Source organism: Nerophis ophidion, unplaced genomic scaffold (assembly GCF_033978795.1).
Source record: "Nerophis ophidion isolate RoL-2023_Sa unplaced genomic scaffold, RoL_Noph_v1.0 HiC_scaffold_212, whole genome shotgun sequence".
Classification (NCBI taxonomy): Eukaryota; Metazoa; Chordata; class Actinopteri; order Syngnathiformes; family Syngnathidae; genus Nerophis; species Nerophis ophidion.
In genome coordinates, this window is record NW_026907134.1 from 14,005 (window position 1) to 34,292 (window position 20,288).

Sequence of the window (20,288 nt, forward strand, 5' to 3'; positions counted from 1 at the left end):
GGAGGCTTGGAGGCGTGTGTGGACTAATGGAGGGGGTGTTTCCACCAGGCGTGTATGGAGGCCTATTTCATTCAGGGGAGGAGCCAGAAATGATGACGTAAGAAGCCCCGTGACCGCTTCGGGAAGCAGTACAGATTTGCCGGGAAATTCGACAAGTTATAAACCGCCCAAGCTCCATCGAAAATGTTGTCTTTTGAGTCTTGTGGTCAGTTGGGAATATGGAGAGAGAATAAAAACAGTTTTTTAAATGCCACTAGAATCAAAGAAGGATGACAAACTGAATCAAAACAACAAACTTGATGTCCATTTCATAAACATTATATTACTGATTGTTGTTGGTAACGTCAACAAAACTTTGATAGCACAAAGGTTGGTGCGTTGGCCTTTTATTCTACAAGACGTGAGTTCCATTCTTGGCAACGTCAGTTCCCAATTGTGTTTATCAATGGAAAACAATACACTTATTAAAGTAAAGCTTTCCGTATTAATTATTTTTAAGAAGCTACCAGAAATCCATAGCTGGATAAGGGAGAGGTTTTGTCAAAAAAAAACACAAAAAAACAAATAGTCTAAAAGCAAAAATAAAAATGAACTGAATCTCCTCTGTTCTGTACATCATTGTCCAAGTGACATTACATTGTCATCTTCCTCTTTATGCCATTTCCTCAAGGTGACAGAAAAACATGATACAACCTGCCTATCATGTGATTCTACCATGTTGGCAAAATACAAACACACAATATATTGACATATATAACACATAAAACATGGAATTAGAAGTGAACAGTACCCATCCCTACCAGCAAGTGTTGTTGTACTGGAAACTAATTTACAAACACAACTTCATCACACACAATACTCCACTATGGAATTGTTCTTATATTAAAATGAGAAACAAATCCATCTTTGAACAGCAATGGTTTGAAAAAGGCATTCGGTCACTGATGCACTTATTGAGTGATACAAAATATTTTAATATTTCAAGATTTCATTAAGCACAACCTGCAAATAAAAAATATTACAAAATTTAAAAAGGCTTTCATTCCAAATATTCTAGTTACTGCGTCATTTTTAATTATTTTCTATTTCTTCTTATTATTATTTTCCCTGGAACAAAAAAATACTTAAAAGTTTCCATTCTTTCTAAGGCAAAAGAGTTAATCTAAGAAAAAAAAGATGGAAGTGACCACTTAAAATAATATTTAGGATGTTTTTTTTGCAATTGAAGACAGCACTTGTTCGTTCTGTGATTGGAAAACAAGATAAACAGTTTATTTTAAGAATGTATGCAAAGTAAATCTCTGTGGGATGATGTACAATATTGGCTTTTGCCTGACACTCCAAACTTTGACTGATATTGATGTTGTTCTGGGGATGTTAAAAAAGAGAAAAAACAAAAAACACATTTTTAAACACAATACTGGATTTATTTGATGTATCCACAAATGTAAGATTTTTAAAACAAAGCCATCTTTCCACAAAAAAACATATGCTGTTTTCTCTCACTTTTATACTGCATAAAGGCCTGGGGACATACATATAAAATAATCACAACACAATCATCATAATACTGAGTAATAACGATAATGAATAAAATAGATTATAGAGACCCAACAAATGATTCAAAAAGACACACATTTTAAAATTGTATAAAAGACAAATGTTTAAATGATGTATAAAGTAAATAATAATATGCTTCCTGAAGTGGTCCAGAAGATGTTTCAGATGTGAACCAGTACATATGTATATCATATAAAGGTGATAATCTATGGGATTATTAACAATTACAAATACAATATGTAATACTTCAATATTTCATATAAATAGGTCTAAAATTGTATGATGAATATACAGTACACATATATATATATATATATATATGTATATATATATATATATATATATATATATATATACATATATGAGTGTGTGTCTGTGTGTATACATACACACAACATGTTTATTGCATGTAAAATATGTCTTTTACTGTTTACTCTCACCTTTTTACTCAAATTGTTCCGTCCATTTTTTAATAAAAGTACACAATGTGTCATATTAATACATGTACTTGACTGAAAAAAAGCATTAATACAAAATATGTAATCTATAAATGTAGAAGCATATTAAACAGATTGTTAGACAAACAACAATGTCACACATGTTATATGTGCTGATGTTGTTAGAAAGTCAAAATGAAAGTCTGGACAGTTTATTTCAAATCCTGCAGTTTCATTTGCTGCTGCTGTTCTCACCAGCACACTTGTGTTTCTTACACTGGTACTTAGAAGACAATCTTTCACCACACACACTGCAACTCAACACTTTCTCTCCTGGGTGTCTTCTCATGTGTGCTACAAGCTTTGATCGTCAACAAAAGCTTCTGTTGCAGATTGAACAGGAATGTGATTTTTCACAAGTGTGTTCTCATGTGTCTTTTCAAATGTTGACCTTGTGTAAAACCTTTACCACAGGTTAAACAACAAAAAGGTTTTTCACCAGTGTGTGTTCTCATGTGTTTTTTCAAATCCTGACTTTGTGTAAAACCTTTACCACAGATCGAACAGACAAAAGGTTTTTCACCTGTGTCTGTTCTCATATGTCTTTTTAAATTGTTACTGTGTGCAAAACCTTTACCACATATTGAACAGACAAAAGGTTTTTCACCAGTGTGTGTTCTCTTGTGTACTTTCAAATGTTCACTTCGAACAAAACCTTCACCACATACTGAGCAAGAAAAAGGTTTTTCTCCAGTGTGTGTTCTCATGTGTCTTTTCAGATAACTATGGTATTTAAAGGTTTTGTGACAGAGAGAACATGTGAAGTGAGTGTTGTCAGTGTGACATGTCTTATCATCTTTAGAGTCTTCATCATCAGTGTCAGGAGAGTGTGACGTTGTGTCCTCACTATCTGATAGTGGAGCTAAGAGCTTGTCTGCTTGTGATCCTCCACAGTGGTCTCCATCAGCTTCTGTTGTCATGTGTTGTGTTGAGCTGCTGCTTGGAGGCTCCCCCCCTCCCCTCTCCTCACTTTCACCTTTCACCTCATCACCTTCACTCTTCACAGGGACACCAGTCACTGGCATCTTGGTGACATCAACCTCCTCCAGTCCTTCAAGATGCTCTCCCTGCTGATTGATGCTGTGTTCTTCCTCTTCCTCTTTATTGTGAGGGGTCAGTGGGTCCTCCTCTTCCTCCTTAATGTGTGGGCTCTGTGGATCCACCGCTTCCTCTTTAAACTGGGGGATTAGTGGGTTTTCCTCTTCCTTTTTAAAAAGGGAGATCTGAAGGTATTCCTCTTCCTTCTTAATGTGGGAGGGCTGTGGCTCCTCCGTCTGCATCCTGAAGCTCCACTTCTGTTGCTGAGGGTGAAGATGTTCTTCACAGACGTCTGCAAGACAAACACAGCATCTCTGCTCAGTCACACAATGCGTTCAGTACTTTTACATCCACTTAGGAAAAACAAGTCATCGTATGAACTGTCTTGAAATCTCAGTGACGCAGAAAAACGCTGCTCTTACAACATTATTCACAGGAAAAGAAAAACAAACCAGGTTGATTGATTGATTGATTAATTGATACTTTTATTAGTAGATTGCACAGTACAGTACATATTCCGTACAATTGACCACTAAATGGTAACACCCGAATAAGTTTTTCAACTTGTTTAAGTCGGGGTCCACGTTAATCAATTCATGGACAGAACTTTTTCATATGGATAGACAACATAGTTTAAAGGGATTTTGTAATATATTATTTCACATATAAATATTAACAGAACAATTTTAAAACAGACTACACAGGCTCCTAATTTAGTTGCTGAAATATGCAGTAAAATATTAAATGATAAATAATGATAAATGGGTAGGGGTGCAACGGTACGTGTATTTTTATTGAACCGTTTTGGTACGGAGGTTTCGGTTCGGAGGTGAACCGATCCGACACGGACATATAAGTAGCGCCGCACGTTGTGTAAATAATGCACACCGAGGCACCATGAATTGATTTACGTGGACCCCGATTTAAACAAGTTGAAAAACTTATTCGGGTGTTGTACAGAATATGTACTGTACTGTGCAATCTACTAATAAAAGTTTCAATCAATCAAAAAAACAACAACACACGGCATGCTAGCAACGACTGGGATATGATAGACTGACCACACCTCCTCTTTTCACGAGATATGTCCTCTTTATGGAGCTGTCCAGGTGGAGTTTCTTAAATGCCTCGAATGTCCGGCATTTTAAGTTATGGTTGCGTGTATTTTCAATGTACGTTCAGGGTTAAGAAGGGGTTAAAAACAAAACAAAAAGTGGTGCACGCAGCAGCATTCGTGAGGGAGGGCCAGAGAGAGCGAGAGAGTTATGATAAACGCGCATGCGTCGCCAGGCTCTGATTTTTATCCTTTCATTAATCAGATTTAATTTTTTATTATCTATAGCAGGGGTGTCAAAAGTGTGCCCTGGAGGCCATTTGCGGTACACAGCTAATGTTTTAAAGGCCCACAGCACATTCTAAACATACTATTAAAATAAACAAAAACATAAACAAAAGTGAAATAAAAGAGCTTAAAGGCTAAATGTAATTTAGAAAAAGTTGCAACGTTGACTAATAAAACTAAGCTGTTTTTTTTTTCTTTCAAACTGTCATTGCTTAAAACATAATATTGAATCAAAATCTATTTTATTATGAATTATATCCAAGTTTCCCAATACTTCACATCAAATATTCCACTAAGAAAAATATTTTTGGTGGAAGATTTAGCAAATGTGTTAAATAAATAATTAAAAAATGTATATTTTGTTTTTTTCTTACTGTACCGAAAATGAACCGAACCGTGACCTCTGAACCGAGGTATGTACCGAACCGAAATTTTTGTGTACTGTTACACCTCTATAAATGGGTTTTACTTATATAGCGCTTTTCTACCTTCAAGGTACTCAAAGCGCTTTGACACTACTTCCACATTTACCCATTCACCCACACATTCACACACTGATGGAATGAGCTGCCATGCAAGGTGCTAACCAGCACCCATCAGGAGCAAGGGTGAAGTGTCTTGCTCAGGACACAATGGACGTGACGAGGTTAGTACTAGGTGAGGATTGAACCAGGGACCCTCGGGTTGCGCACGGCCACTCTCCCACTGTGCCACGCCGTCCCTATTATTACATTATTCCCAGTATTATTTTCTCAAATAAAGTAACCAGATATTAACAGTAAATAAACAAGTCCTTAATAATAATTGTTTTGACAAAATAATACAATTAGAAATGACACAATATGTTACTGCATATGTCAGCTGCCAAATTAAGAGCCTTTGTAAACAGTTTTGAAATTCTTCTATTATCAATCATATACCAAATGATATATCGTGACATATATTGTTATTAGGATATAGATTTGAGGTCATATCACTCATACCAAACATTGGTTTGCCGAGTCATTTTGTTTAGCCCACCAAATATATTTATTTTTTTATAATCTTCAGATGTGTGTGTATTAAGGGTGTAACGGTACGTGTATTTGTATTGAACCGTTTCGGTACGGGGGTTTGGGTTCGGTCCGGTGGTGTATCGAACAAGTTTCCACACGGACATATTAAGTAGCGCACCACACGTTGTGTCAACAATGCACACTGAGGCACAACACACAGCATGCTAACAACGACCGGGCTACTACAAAGTGTAAAATCCAGAGCTGAAAGACACTCCTGCCTCGTTAAGATCTCCCGTTTGGGAACACTTCGGCTACGCAGTGCGATACAACAATGGATAACATGGCTTCAACGAAGAGAAAGACGAACAAACGCAGCTCCCACTGCATTCAAGCAGCTTCTACTCGGCAACTCAGGCAGGGCTAAAGCAATAACAAATGCTGTTGGTGTTTTTACAGCAGCAGATTTAAGACCATAGTGCATTAAAAACTAGATTTTGACCCACTTCTGTGGTGGAAGAACAATGAGCCCACATATCCTCTTACTGCCAAGTTAGCCAGGCACTACCTCACCATACCTGCTACCTCCGTGTCCAGCGAAAGGGTATTTTTCACAGTTGGGGACATTGTAACTGCAAGCAGGTCTGCTCTTTCTGCAGACAATGTGGATAAACTGATTTTTCTGGCAGAAAACATGAAAATTGAGTGAAAGTCACCAGGGTAAAATGGTGGGGAGGGCTGAAGAAAAGTTAATCTGAGGCTGAGTTGACTTTAAACTGTTTAATGTTGCACTTTTTGTATGTAGAAGTAAAGTTTTGTCATTGTATTTGATCTGAGCAACAACTTGAAGCAGTTTAATGTTGCACTTTATACGTGAAAATGTTACACTTTATATGTAGAAAGGTTTTGTGTATATATATATATATATATGTATATATATATATATATATATATGTATATGTATATATATATATATATATATATATATATATGTATATCTGTCCAGAGTCAGAACCTGGGGTGGACCGCTCAACTGTGCAACGGTTGGGGACATCTCTGCGTTACTGACCTGTCTGCGCTCGGGATGGTCTCTGGCTGGCCCCACTATGGACTGGACTCTCACTATTATGTTAGAAACTGGCTGGCCTTGGAACGCCTCGGGATCCCCTAGAAAGAGCTGTATGAAGTGGCTGGGGAAAGGAAAGGCTGGGCTTCCCTACTTAGGCTGCTGGCCCCGCGACCCGACCTCAGATAAGCAGAAGAAGATAGATGGATGGATGTGTAACACAATTTGATGTTTCTAGAAAACTGTGTCCAGTAGTTGATGTTGTCGCTCCTTCTCCTCTTTTGAGTCACCAACACTCACATCATTTGTAATGTAGACATGTTCACACAATAAAAACACTTTACACTTACATTGGATCTCTGCTTTGATGTGTCGATCACTTCCGCCTCTCTTTGTTAGCAGCTAACAAGCTAAGCTAACCAGCAGGCTAGGCTAGCACGTCAAAGTGCACTCAGACTAATGTATCCGCATACAATAACAATTAATAACGACGTTTACTGCGTTAAACGACACACATGTGCACATGTACGTTGTAATTAAGACCTAGAAACCATAATAACCAAAACAACGTATTCTCCGCCAGACGCTATCTTGTCTTGTGCTTCCTCCTGTATGACGTCATCGAGGTGTTCTCAACCGCGGAACATATGTTGGCCCAGCACGTGTTTCATTGGGACAATAGTGGGTGGTGCACACTTCCTTCAAACACGTTTTTCACTGGGACAATAGTGAGTGGTGCACACTTCCTTCAAACACGTGTTTCACTGGGACAATAGTGAGTGGTGCACACTTCCTTCAAACACGTGTTTCACTGGGACAATAGTGAGTGGTGCACACTTCCTTCAAACACGTGTTTCACTGGGACAATAGTGAGTGGTGCACACTTCCTTCAAACACGTGTTTCACTGGGACAATAGTGAGTGGTGCACACTTCCTTCGCCCGGCCACAGAAGACAAAAAAGAGTTGCTGGTGTAACAATAGGAAGAATATATTCCACTCCTCTCTTGTACACGCGGCTTATGAGGTAATATACATGATATATTTTCATATTATTTATCTTATTTACCTCATATGTTGTTCGAAGCTAACGTGCTAGCTTTAGCCCGCTAGCAGGCCTTTGTCGCAAATGCGAGCGTTTTTTTTTTTAGGAGTGTATTTTATATGTTCTCTATGAGAATTATATTGACTTATTTAATACTTTAACTGTTTTTTTTTTTTTGTTGTTTATTACAGTCACGCTTAACATCATTAAATATTTGTTACTAGAAAGAAACGAAAGTCTCGAAATTTAAGTCTGGAATAAGTCACATGGTATAATAATAATAATAATAATACATTTTATTTGGTATAGCGCTTTTCAGTGTACTCAAAGATGCTTTACAGGATGAACAAAAAATATTGTTATTGTAATGACAGTGTAATATAATGTATTATTGCAGTGGTCTGCTTTATGTTGGTGTCAACTTTATTAGCAATAAATACAAATGATGTTTGCACGCACTTCTATTCCCTTGATAACATCCATCCATACCTTTTCTACCGCTTGTCCCTATTTGAGGTTGCGAGGGGGGGCGGGGGGTGTTGGAGCCTATCAGCTGCATTGGGTGGACATATCATGGAAATTAAATCAACTGATGTTTGTTATTACGAATACACTATTTGCACAATTGTAAGTGATTAATGCTTATTCAGTCAGACTAAAATAAATATTTAATTAAATAAATGTTAAATATTAAAAATAGCTTTAATATACTGCACACAAAATGAATTTGCATCAATATTTTGTTTGTAGTCGAATCATGAGGTACCCAAATATTCTAAAAATATGTTTATATTTATAAATTTGTATGTATATATATATATATATATATATATATATATATACTTGCTGGCAATTGTTACACGTGCTTCACTGCACTTCTGTTTGTTTTCCGTTGGTTTTAAGAATGTTGCTTTTGCAGAAGGAAAAACAAGGAGAGGATATTGCGCGTAAAAGTAATGCCAACCGACCACAGCTCTGCAGTCCTGGTCACCGTTGACGTGAGGTGGGACTATTTTGGAGGTGCACGTCAAGGTTGGCTGGTAGGTTGGTAGTGGGAGGAGCCAGTTGGCGTCACTTGATGCTGCAGCACAATGAAACTTTTGTACGTGCAGACTGACTTCATGCAGTCATGACGGTATTAAAATCCCAGCAGGAGGTTTTCTATAAGTTGTTACTTTTTAATCAATAATTAATGTAAATGCAGGAAACAGGATCAATGACACAATTCATAATAATCAATCACTGATGATTATTCCATGTGTAGAAGAACATCACTACAAAGTGGTGTCAGTCCACTTGGAAAATATTATATTTGATAGACTAAACAACATTTGACACATCTGAGCTGAAGTTTGTTTGTGTTGTCTTGCGGACGTCCAACAGATGAACGCTCGTCAAGAAGAACGTCCCCTTCAGCAGCAGGAGGATCCACAGCCCCCCCACATTAAAGAGGAAGAGGAGGAAGTGTGGATCAGTCAGGAGGGAGAGTGTCCTGTAGGGCAGGAGGAGGCTGATGTCAGCAAGTTTCCACTGACTGTTGTCTCTGTGAAGACTGAAGAGCATGAAGACAAACCACCTGAGTCCTCACAGCTTCATCACAGTCCAAGTAAGCACAACATCCACATATCATCTAATACAATGTTTGTGACACATGTTCATCCGGGGGCCACATTTATCACTAAAGATGGAGATATACTTGCTTTTTAAAGGCCTGCTAAAATTAGATTCTATGTGTCATACTTGATCATTTCGTGATATTGCCATATTTTTGCTGAAAGGATTTAGTAGAGAACATCCACAATAAAGTTCGCAACTTTTGGTGCAGACGATGACATCACAAGTGTGGGGGCTCCTCACATATTCACATTGATTTTAATGGGAGCCTCCAACAAAAACAGCTATTTGGACCGAGAAAACAACAATTTCCCCATTAATTTGAGCGAGGATGAAAGATTTGTGTTTGAGGATATTAATAGCGACGGACTAGAAAAATAATAATAATTTAAAAAAAAAGTTATGTTTTTAGAGACATTTATTAGGATAATTCTGGGAAATCCCTTATCTTTCTATTGTGTTACTAGTGTTTTAGTGAGTTAAATAGTACCTGATAGTCGGAGGTGTACGTCCACGGGTGTCTTGACGCGCTGTGTCTAAGGGAAGTCGACGGCAGCTTTATGAACGGCACAAGCTCAGCTTTTCTCCAGGTAAGAAGCAACTTTTTACCACAATTTTCTCAGAGAAACCTGCTGGTTGACATTCGGTTGGGATCCATGTTCGCTGTGATCCATAGGAAAGTTTCACTTCCGGGAATTCTAAACAAGGAATCACCGTGTGTTTGTGTGGCTAAAGGCTAAAGCTTCCCAATTCCATCTTTCTACTGTGACTTCTCCAATATTAATTGAACAAATTGCAAAAGATTCAGTAACACAGATGTCCAAAATACTGTGTAATTATGCGGTTAAAGCAGACGACTTTTAGCTGTGTGTGTGTGCAGCGCTCATACTTCCTAAAAACCCGTGACGTCTTGCGTAAACGTCATCAATACACGACATTTTGAAGACGAAACTCCCGGTAAATTTAAAATTGCAATTTAGTAAACTAAAGCGGCCGTATTGGCATGTGTTGCAATGTTAATATTTCATCATTGATATATAAACTATCAGACTGCGTGGTCGCTAGTAGTGGCTTTCAGTAGGCCTTTAACACCACCATTTAAAAACTAATGCTTATCAATCATGTGAATTATGTTTATATAGCGCTTTTCTCTAGTGACTCAAAGCGTTTTTACATAGTGAAACCTAATATCTGAATTACTGTCAGGGGGTGTTGTTGCTGAACCCCAAGATGCAGAGATGGCGGCAGGCATTGTGCAGGAAAACATGATTTAATTTAACACTAAAACAAGAACAAACAAAAGGGTACAAACAAAAGGCGCGCACAAGGCGGAGAACAAACTTGGCTATGAACAAAACTAGCACAAAGGCTAACTTTGGACTAAAAACAAAAACACTTACTGTGACACGAAGGAACTATGACGTGAGCAGAGTGAACAGAAGTAGACACAACACTACAACGATTAGTATAAATGACATTGACAGGTAGTGGTGACATCCACACGACACGACAATAATCCAGCACTGACTGGTGGGGAAGGCAGCTTTAAATAGTATCTGGCTGATTGACACCAGGTGTGGCCAGGTGCCAATCAGCCACAGCTGGGGAGACAAAGCACTCAGGGAAACAACCAGGAAACAGATAAATAATGGCGCTGACAGGAAATACTACACACAGAGGAAAAACTAAAACACAACCAAACTGTCAGGGGCAAGCCGGACAGTTACTTTTCAACCAGTGTGGGTGGCACTAGGAGCAGGTGGGTAAAGAGTCTTGCCCAAGGACACAATGGCAGTGACTAGGATGGCAGAAGCGGGGATCGAACCTGGAACCCTCAAGTTGCTGGCACGGCCACACTTCCAACCGACAGGGCGCTCACTCCCCCTGACATGCCGGTCTTCAAGTGACGGCGTGATAAGAACGCACCGTCACAATAAACAAAACAAAACACTGGTCGAAAGTGATATTTGTTTAAAAAAAAAAACAAGCAAACTGGAGTTTTGACCCAGAGAAGGCAGGTCGGTTAAAAAAAACAACACTCTGCAATCCAGGGACGCCCGGACTTAAGGAAATGCACGTCCTTTTTGATTTCAATGCGTAAAAAGACATAAAAAGTGTGTTAACGCCAACACTGGTTATTCATGTGATTATCAGACAGCAGTCATTTCCATTAGACAATATTCAAATATAGCTGGGAGTGTTGGAACCATACCAATATTTTGCTACCGGTACCAAATTTATTTTGGTACTTTTCTCAATAAAGGGGACCACAAAAATGGCATTACTGGCTTTATTTTAACAAAAAAAACTTAGGGTATATTAAACATATGTTTCTTATTGCAGTTAAGTCCTTAAATAAAATAGTGAACATGCTAGACAACTTGTCTTTTACTAGTAAGTAAACAAACAAAGACTCCTAATTAGTCTGCTGACATATGCACTAACATGTTGTCTCATTTATACACCTATTATTTTGTCAACATTATTAAGGACAAACTGTAAAAATGGATAGTTAATCTACTTGTTCATTTACTGTTAGTATCTGCTTATTTTCTCTTTTAACATGTTCTATCTACACTTCTGTTAAAATGTAATAATCACGTATTCTTCTCTTCTTTGATACTTTACATTAGTTTTTGGATGATACCACAAGTTTGGGTATCAATCCGATACCAAGTAGTTACAGGGTCATACATTGGTCATCTTTAAAGTCTTCATGTGTCCAGAGACATATTTCCTGTGTTTATAAACATAATACTGTATACATTTAAAAAAAAGTGAAATAAAATGTTGTGATGCCAAAACATATCGATGTAATCATAGTAGTATCGGCTAGATATGTGGCGTTTGTTTACATTTTGAAGCCGGTGAGCTACGGTGTGTAGTGAAGCATGTTTAGCTGTTCCTCGTCCTCCAGTGATAATGTTACTTGTGAGAAACTTACTTTATTTGTTGCCATGGAGGCGAGGATTAGTGATTTAGAAGTAGCTAAAACACTGCCGACGGCGGATGGATGTTAGCCGCTAGCTAGCTTGCTATGTCTTAAAGCCCCTCTTCCTGAGGGTGTTTCAGTGTTATAACTTCACCTTTATTGTTAGTTTTTAAGCCAAAATGAATCCGTTGTTCCTTTTCTGTCTCCACGCTGTGTCTGCTTGTAAGTACTCAGTGATTGTGTGCTGCCGAACATGCTCGTCTGCTCGTAAACCCGCAATGTCACGACGTGACTTCGATGCGAGGGTACGGTACAGCGAATGATTCATTAGCGGTACTATACCAATACCAGTATACTGTACAACCCTAATAGCTGGTATGGCCCACTTATAATTCAAATAACAAAATAATGTTTGCTTTCATCAGATATGTTCTAGTATTGTATATGTGGATGGGGGCCCTGCTTTGGAAATAATGTGTGCCTCTTTCAGGGATCAGGTTTAGTTCCACTTGAAACATTGACATGTTGCACAATGAGATGAGTGCTGTAGCACAAGCGTGGGATAACGTCAACAGTTGTGGAACTTTCTAACAAACACAGTGGAAAGTAGTTAGAGAAAAATGAAACGACGCAGATATTGCTTTCTCCTTTTACTGTTAACTCAAGATAAAAACGGGATCTCATTGGAAGCGATAGTTATGCGCAGACGTCGTTTTAGGTAAAACAAAATGGTGTCTGCCAATGTAGTTTACTACGTCAGTAGTTGTCAAACTTTTTTCACCAAAAATACTTGGCTGTCCAAGTACCACCTCAATGAACTTTCAGGTTCATTCAATATAGGAAACTAAAACACTGTACTTAAACAATTAAAGAACATTTGTCGTACCATTAGTGGTACACTTAAATCGGTTTTATGTGTGTGTGTGTGTGTGTGTGTATATATATATATATATATATATATATATATATATATATACACACACACATACAGTCGCGATCAAAAGTTAACATACACCTGTAAAGAACATAATGTCATGGCTGTCTTGAGTTTCCAGTCATTTCTACAATTCTTATTTTTTTGTGATGTAGTGATTGGAGCACATACTTGTTGCTCACTAAAAACATTCATAAAGTTTTTTTTTTTTTATGAATTGATTATGGGTCTACTGTACATGTTTTAGCAAATGTGCTGGGTCAAAAGTATATGTACAGCAATGTTAATATTTGGTTGCATGTCCATTGGCAAGTTTCACTGCAATAAGGCGCTTTTGGTTGTTGACCACCCCTCTTGACAAAATTGGTGCAGTTCAGCTAAATGTGTTGGTTTTCTGACATAGACTTGTTTCTTCAGCATTGTCCACACGTTTAAGTCAGGACTTTGGGAAGGCCATTCTAAAACCTTCATTCTAGCCTGATTTAGACATTCCTTGACCACTTTTGACGTGTTTGGGGTCATTGTCCTGTTGGAACGCCCAACAGCATCCAAGACCCAACCTCCAGGCTGATGATTTTAGGTTGTCGTGAAGAATTTGGAGATAATCCTCCTTTTACATTGTCCCATTTAAAGCAGCAGTTCCATTGGCAGCAAAACGGACCCAGAGAATAATACTACCACCACCATGCTTGATGGTGGGAATGGTGGTCCTGGGATTAAAGGCCTCACCTTTTCTCCTCCAAACATATTCCTGGGTATTGTGGCCAAACAGCTCCATTTGATATTCATCTGACATGGACGGAGCTAAGATCTTCTGGAGGAAAGTTCTGTGAAATACCCCAAAATAACTTGTAGTGTCTTGTTAATTTATAGCCAAAAATGTTTTTATTTTATAGATATTTTCAAAGCAGAAACATTTCCTTAGGGTCCTCTGGCACCCCATAGGGGACCCGTAAGGTCTGGGCCTCTTAAGACCTCACTGTAGGTGCTAATCGACCTGTTTCTTCACCTTTTTACCGAATTTGAAAGCAAAAGAGTCCACAAATAACCGAATCGTAAAGCAGAATTGAAAATTAAATCTGAATTGGTAAAATCTTATCAATATCGCTCCTGACATGTGACTGAAAAAAAGATGGACTCCTCTCGACCATGTTTGTCTTCCTGTGTCCTGCAGACGTCTGTGAAGAACATCTTCTCTCTGAGCAACAGAAGTGGAGCTTCAGGATGGGCAAGGAGGAGCCACAGCCCTTCCACATTAAGGAGGAAGAGAAGGCGCCACATACATTGCAAATGCAAAGGGAAGAAAATAACCCACTGACCCCGCATTTTAAAGAGGAAGAGGAGGAACACAGCATCAGTAAAGAATGGTTGGAGAAGTTCCATTTGATTGTGAAGAGTGAAGATGATGAGGTGAAAGGTGAAAGTGAGGAGAGGGGAGGGGGGGAGCCTCCAAGCAGCAGCTCAACACAACACATGACAACAGAAGCTGATGGAGACCACTGTGGAGGATCACAAGCAGACAAGCTCTTAGCTCCACTATCAGATAGTGAGGACACAACGTCACACTCTCCTGACACTGATGATGAAGACTCTAAAGATGATAAGACATGTCACACTGACAACACTCACTTCGCATGTTCTCACTGTCACAAAACTTTTAAGTACCATTGTCGTCTGGTAAGACACATGAGAACACACACTGGAGAAAAACCTTTTTCATGTTCAATCTGTCGTAAATGTTTTACTTTAAAGCACAATTTCAAAGTACACATGAGAATACATACTGGAGAACAACCTTTTTCCTGCTCAGTATGTGGTAAAAGATTTGTATTAAATCAAAGTTTAAAACTACACATGACAACACACACTGGAGAAAAACCTTTTTCATGTTCAATTTGCGGTAAAGATTTTACTCAAAAGCACAATTTTAAAGCACACATGAGAAAACACACTGGAGAAAAACCTTTTACATGTTCAATCTGCGGTAAAGATTTTACTCAAAGGTACCAATTCAAAGCACACATGAGAATACACACGGGAGAGAAACCTTTTTCCTGCTCAGAATGTGGTAAAAGTTATGTCATAAATCGAAGTTTAAAAGTACACATGAGAACACACACAGGTGAGAAAGTGTTGAGTTGCAGTGTGTGTGGTGAAAGATTGTCTTCTAAGTACCAGTGTAAGAAACACAAGTGTGCTGGTGAGAACAGCAGCAGCAAATGAAACTGCAGGATTTGAAATAAACTGTCCAGACTTTAAGTTTAAGTAACATCAGCACAAGTAACATGTGTGACATAATAATTTGGAACAACATATGCTGCCATTTGAGCGCCATCTTTTTCATGGACACCCCTGTTTATTTCAGCAAGACAATGCCAAGCCACATTCAACATATGTTACAACAGCGTGGCTTCGTAAAACAAAGAGTGCGGGTACTTTCCTGGCCTGCCTGCAGTCCAGACCTGTCTCCCATGGAAAATGTGTGGCGCATTATGAAGCGTAAAATACAACAGCGGAGACCCTGGACTGTTGAACGACTCAAACTCTACATAAAACAAGAATGGGAAAGAATTCCACTTTCAAAGCTTCAACAATTAGTTTCCTCAGTTCCTTAACGTTTATTGAGTGTTGTTAAAAGAAAAGGTGATGTAACACAGTGGTGAACATGCCCTTTCCCAACTACTTTGGCACGTGTTGCAGCCATGAAATTTTAAGTTAATTATCTTAAAAAAAATAATAAAAATTATGAGTTTGAACATCAAATATCTTGTCTTTGTAGTGCATTCAATTGAATATGGGTTGAAAAGGATTTGCAAATCATTGTATTCTGTTTTTATTTACCTCTAACACAATTTCCCAACTCATATGGAAACAGGGTTTGTATGTCCCTGGACCTTTATGCAATAAACAATGTATGATTCAAATACAATTGGGTACAATAAATGTAGTTAATATTTGTGGGGATGTTTTTTATTCTATTTGTTATCGCAGTCAATTTTTAAATGTTTTCTTTATATGACTTACATGTAGTTTCCAGCTTACTTCATCATGTAGACTAACTCAGCCTGGAAGATGTGTGTAATGTTGAGATGTATTGGAGATGACTTGGTTTGTTTGGATGTTGTCAACCTGTCAATTGTTCTATTTAAACTATTAATGTTGTCAGATCTCACGAGAGAAACAAGCAACCAGCTCTATTACTTCTTCTTCTTACTGGCAGTTTGCAGCCATGACTTGAAAGGTTCATACTGCTATACCTTCAAGGTACTCAAAGGGCTTTGACACTATTTCCACATTCACCCATTCACACACACATTCACACACTGATGGCAGGAGCTGCCATGCAAGGCAATAACCACGACTCATCAGGAGCAAGGGTGAAGTGTCTTGCCCAAGGACACAACGGACGTGACGAGGTTGGTAGAAGGTGGGAATCAAACCAGGAACCCTCAAGTTCCCAACCGCGCCAATCCCTTTTGGTGTTTTGTGCAACTGACTCTGACTTTGTCTTATCTCTCTATTTTTGAGGTAAAACTCTGGAGCTTTTGAAGTGTATTTCTGGTCTTGTCATCCTCGTGCGGCCAGAAGGGCGACACGGCAGAGCGACTGGATCCAAACAGACGTCGGAGACGCTTTACTGAAGCAAAAGTCGCTTAATTACCAGAGAGCGTCATTTACACAGGACTGCAGTTCCTGGGAGGAGGTCAGGTCAAATATGGAGGACTCCTCTCCCGGAGAAGCCAGAACATCGTTTTCTATGTTCCTTCTTTCACTGTCTGGGTGTGCGCTAAAGCTAAACAACACCACCTGACCACAGAAGGAGATGTTGGTGTGTAAATATCTGGAAAACAACTGCTTTCAGTCAGAACTTAAAGGTTGGCGTTTGAGCTAGACAGGTAGTCTCCTTTCAAGGATATGGTTGTCAATTGTTTTGCATCTCGAAGTCCCAATTGGGGCCTCTTTTCCTACGAGACCTCAAAAAAGACAGGCAGTAGAAAATGGATGGATGGATAGCTAATCAAAAAAAAACAATAAATAAATAAATATATGTATATATATTTGCATATATAGATATAATTTATATAATGCCAGAATAAATTTAAAAAGAACATGAAAACCTCCCACATTCTAAAATACATTATAAAAATGATTAGCATCAAAGACAATAATAATATCATGAGTGTAATATGTATTTATTGTTTTTCTTTCCTTATGCTACTGTCGTTTCAATACATTGTTTTTTTTATTAAATCAACATAAAAATATACAGGATACACTTTCAATTAGTGCATCAACCCCCCCCCTTCCCCCATTCACACTCATCCACACCCACTCACACAAAAAAGGGTTGTTTCTTTCTGCTACCAAAATTGTGGTTCCCACAACATATCTAGCACAGGCGGCAAGGGACACAGTCCCTGAAAAACACATGATTGTGTGTGCCGAACATTATCATTAATTACTATTTTGTATGTAATTGTTTTATATTATTTTACTTTCTTTTTTTATCCAAGAAAATGTTTTATATTTCAATTTTTTATTTATCTTATTTGATTTTATTTATAAAATAAAAAATGACCTTATCTTCACAAGACCAGGTTATTATTGAAATTAGACTTTTCTAAAGGTTTTAAAAACCAGGTCCAGTCCAGATTGATTGATACTTTTATTAGTAGATTGCACAGTACAGTACATATTCCGTACAATTGATCACTAAATGGTAACACCCCAATAAGTTTTTCAACTTGTTTAAGTCGGGGTCCACCTTCATCAATTCATGGTAATGTCCAAGTGGGGCTCAGCAACACACACCCTCATCCATGTACAACAACAACAACAATTAGGGAAACAACAGATTGCATATAATTTATAAACAAAATGACATTTTCATAAAAAGCATTTGTGTATAGTCCATATTATGTCCAAGTCAGACTCAACACACACTTTCATTTTGTACACTCAAAAATCGGGAACATAACAACAGATAGCATATATGTTGCTGTTGTTGCATGTCTATAAACATTATTACATTTTCACAATAAGCCTTTAAGGATTTCCCATCTTGTTTCATGTTTTTTGGCATCATTCGCACGTCGACAGAGAAGGGAGCCGAACGCTAATAAGTCAGTCTCATTACTTTTTCTCCAGTTTTTAAATATTCACGTCGTATAAAATACATCTTTGAGTCTTTATTTAGGGATAAGATTGTCTTGGTGCGCGAGAAGCATTTCGCCGCGTTTCGTGCTGACTTAGCTTAGCTCGCTAGTTAGCTTAGCTTGTTAGCTGCTAACAAAGACGCAGAAGTTGTCAACACATCGCTGAGCAGCTAAATATCATCTCTGACCAGACTGTGGGGTCTTAAGGGCTCGTCGTCACGGGACCGAAGAGAACCCCAGCGGCGGAGGAAAACGAGGACATTAAAAAGTCACTTCAATGTCTTTCACAAGACGTAAATGACATACGGATTAAACAGGATATCATTCTTAAACGAAGTCATGGAGCTCCGTATGTGCATCCAGGAGAGGGATAAGAAGATTGGCGAGTTGGAGAGGAAAGTGGAAGATCTGGAGCAGTATTCTAGACTGAATGATGTGATCGTGACGGGGCTAAAAGTGAAACCCCGCTCATATGCACAAGCTGTGGGGAGCAAGAGTGCATCTAGGGACCCGGAGGCTGGCTCGGTGGAGGAGCAGGTTGTGGCCTTTCTGGCTTCCAGAGACATTCATCTGGACAAGAACACAATGGAAGCGTGTCATCCTCTGCCTGCGAAGAGGGACGTCATGCCTGCTGTCATCCTGAGGTTCGTCAACAGGAAAAGAAAGACTGAACTCATGAAACAAGGGAGAAAGCTAAAAGGCACCAACGTATATTTGAATGATCACCTGATCAAAAGGAATGCAGATATTGCAAAAAAAGCCTGGCACTTAAGGAAACAAAACAAAATACAGAATACTTGGGTCACAAACTGTAAAATAGTCATAAAACTGAACGGATCACCTGAACAAGCAAAAGTGCTGGTTGTTAGAGACATACAGGAACTGAAGAGATATGAATAAATATGTGAATTAGTGGGACAAGGAGAGTTAAAAAGTATATTTACAAGTTCATTCAATGGCATACAATCAGTCCTCTGATATTACAGACAACAATTTAACAATACAACAAAGGATTCTAGATTCCGAGCTTTTTGAACTAAAATCATCTGAGTATACTGATCACAATTCATTAGACTTGGAATATCATCTCGATCCAGATAATATGTTTCCATCATCTGACTCCATTAACTGCAAATACTATTCAGAAAGGGAATATAATAACTCAATAAAATCAAAAGGCACATTTTCAGTCATCCATTTTAACAGTAGAAGCATGTATGCAAATTCCAGTGCAATTCAAGACTACTTACAACATTTTGTGAATCCATTTAGCATAATTGCTATATCCGAAACATGGTTTAATGAAGCAAAAGGCATTGATTTTGAGATAAAGGGTTATAATTTAAACTATATTAACAGAACAAATAAAATGGGTGGAGGAGTCGCTATGTACGTTCATAAGAAATATAAATACAAAATATTAAAAGACATGACTGTATCAGTAAATGATATAGTTGAATGCTTATCAATAGAAATCATTAATGAAAGGAAGAAAAACATCATAATTAGCTGTATATACAGGTCAGCAGGTTCAAATGTGGAACTATTTACTGAGTGGGCTGAAAAAACTTTCTCAGAAATAGTTAATAAAACAATATTTATTTGTGGGGATTATAATATTAATCTCATGAATCCAAATAACCACATAGCAACATAAAACTATATTAACAGGATGCACAGTATGAGTTTATACCCAACCATTACAAGACCGACTAGAATAACATCGCACAGTATTCATCGATAACATCTTCACTAATAATATGCAGTCTTCAAACATCAGTGGAGTAATGATCTGTGACATAACCCATCATCTGCCTGTATTCACAGTCTATAATGATGAGACCAGTACACACCTGAATCCACAGCAAAAATATACTTACATAACCCATCATCTGCCTGTATTCACAGTCTATAATGATGAGACCAGTACACACCTGAATCCACAGCAAAAATATACTTACATAACCCATCATCTGCCTGTATTCACAGTCTATAATGATGAGACCAGTACACACCTGAATCCACAGCAAAAATATACTTACTAACCAGTTAGAAGAGAAGACTCTTTCAATCTATTAAATCAGGACCTAACAATGCAAAACTGGGATTGC

The 20,288-nt window shown here is 38.2% G+C and overlaps 2 protein-coding genes across 4 annotated transcripts; one reads left to right on the plus strand and one right to left on the minus strand.

The window, feature by feature from the left end:
• Nucleotides 1-1,405: 1,405 nt before the first annotated feature.
• On the minus strand, nt 1,406-7,116 carry LOC133547848 (zinc finger protein 572-like). 2 transcript variants are annotated; one of them, XM_061893337.1, is made up of 2 exons: nt 6,849-7,116; nt 1,406-3,387 (listed from the first exon to the last, which is right to left on the minus strand). In XM_061893337.1, exon 2 carries the CDS (start codon nt 3,335-3,337, stop codon nt 2,411-2,413), a length of 927 nt encoding a protein of 308 aa, XP_061749321.1. In that variant the 5' UTR covers nt 3,338-3,387; nt 6,849-7,116; the 3' UTR covers nt 1,406-2,410. The 2 variants fall into 2 exon arrangements, with proteins under 2 accessions (XP_061749321.1, XP_061749319.1); XM_061893335.1 differs by having other exon boundaries at nt 6,502-7,116.
• Nucleotides 7,117-7,397: 281 nt separating this feature from the next.
• Nucleotides 7,398-15,979, plus strand: LOC133547849 (gastrula zinc finger protein XlCGF48.2-like). 2 transcript variants are annotated; one of them, XM_061893338.1, is made up of 4 exons: nt 7,419-7,523; nt 8,461-8,581; nt 8,925-9,147; nt 14,196-15,979. In XM_061893338.1, the coding sequence occupies exons 1-4, from the start codon at nt 7,519-7,521 to the stop codon at nt 15,242-15,244; spliced, it is 1,398 nt and encodes a 465-aa protein (XP_061749322.1). In that variant the 5' UTR covers nt 7,419-7,518; the 3' UTR covers nt 15,245-15,979. The 2 variants fall into 2 exon arrangements, with proteins under 2 accessions (XP_061749323.1, XP_061749322.1); XM_061893339.1 differs by lacking the exon at nt 8,461-8,581 and having other exon boundaries at nt 7,398-7,523.
• Nucleotides 15,980-20,288: the final 4,309 nt, after the last annotated feature.

Excerpts from the sequence above, each read along its gene's own strand:
- LOC133547848 (XM_061893337.1), bottom strand. The coding sequence starts at position 3,337 with ATGCAGACGGAGGAGCCACAGCCCTCCCACATTAAGAAGGAAGAGGAA.
- LOC133547849 (XM_061893338.1), top strand. Across the intron at positions 8,582-8,924 it reads GTGCACGTCAAGGTTGGCTG|ATGAACGCTCGTCAAGAAGA; the intron begins GTAGGTTGGTAG and ends GACGTCCAACAG. Across the intron at positions 9,148-14,195 it reads ACAGCTTCATCACAGTCCAA|ACGTCTGTGAAGAACATCTT; the intron begins GTAAGCACAACA and ends TGTGTCCTGCAG.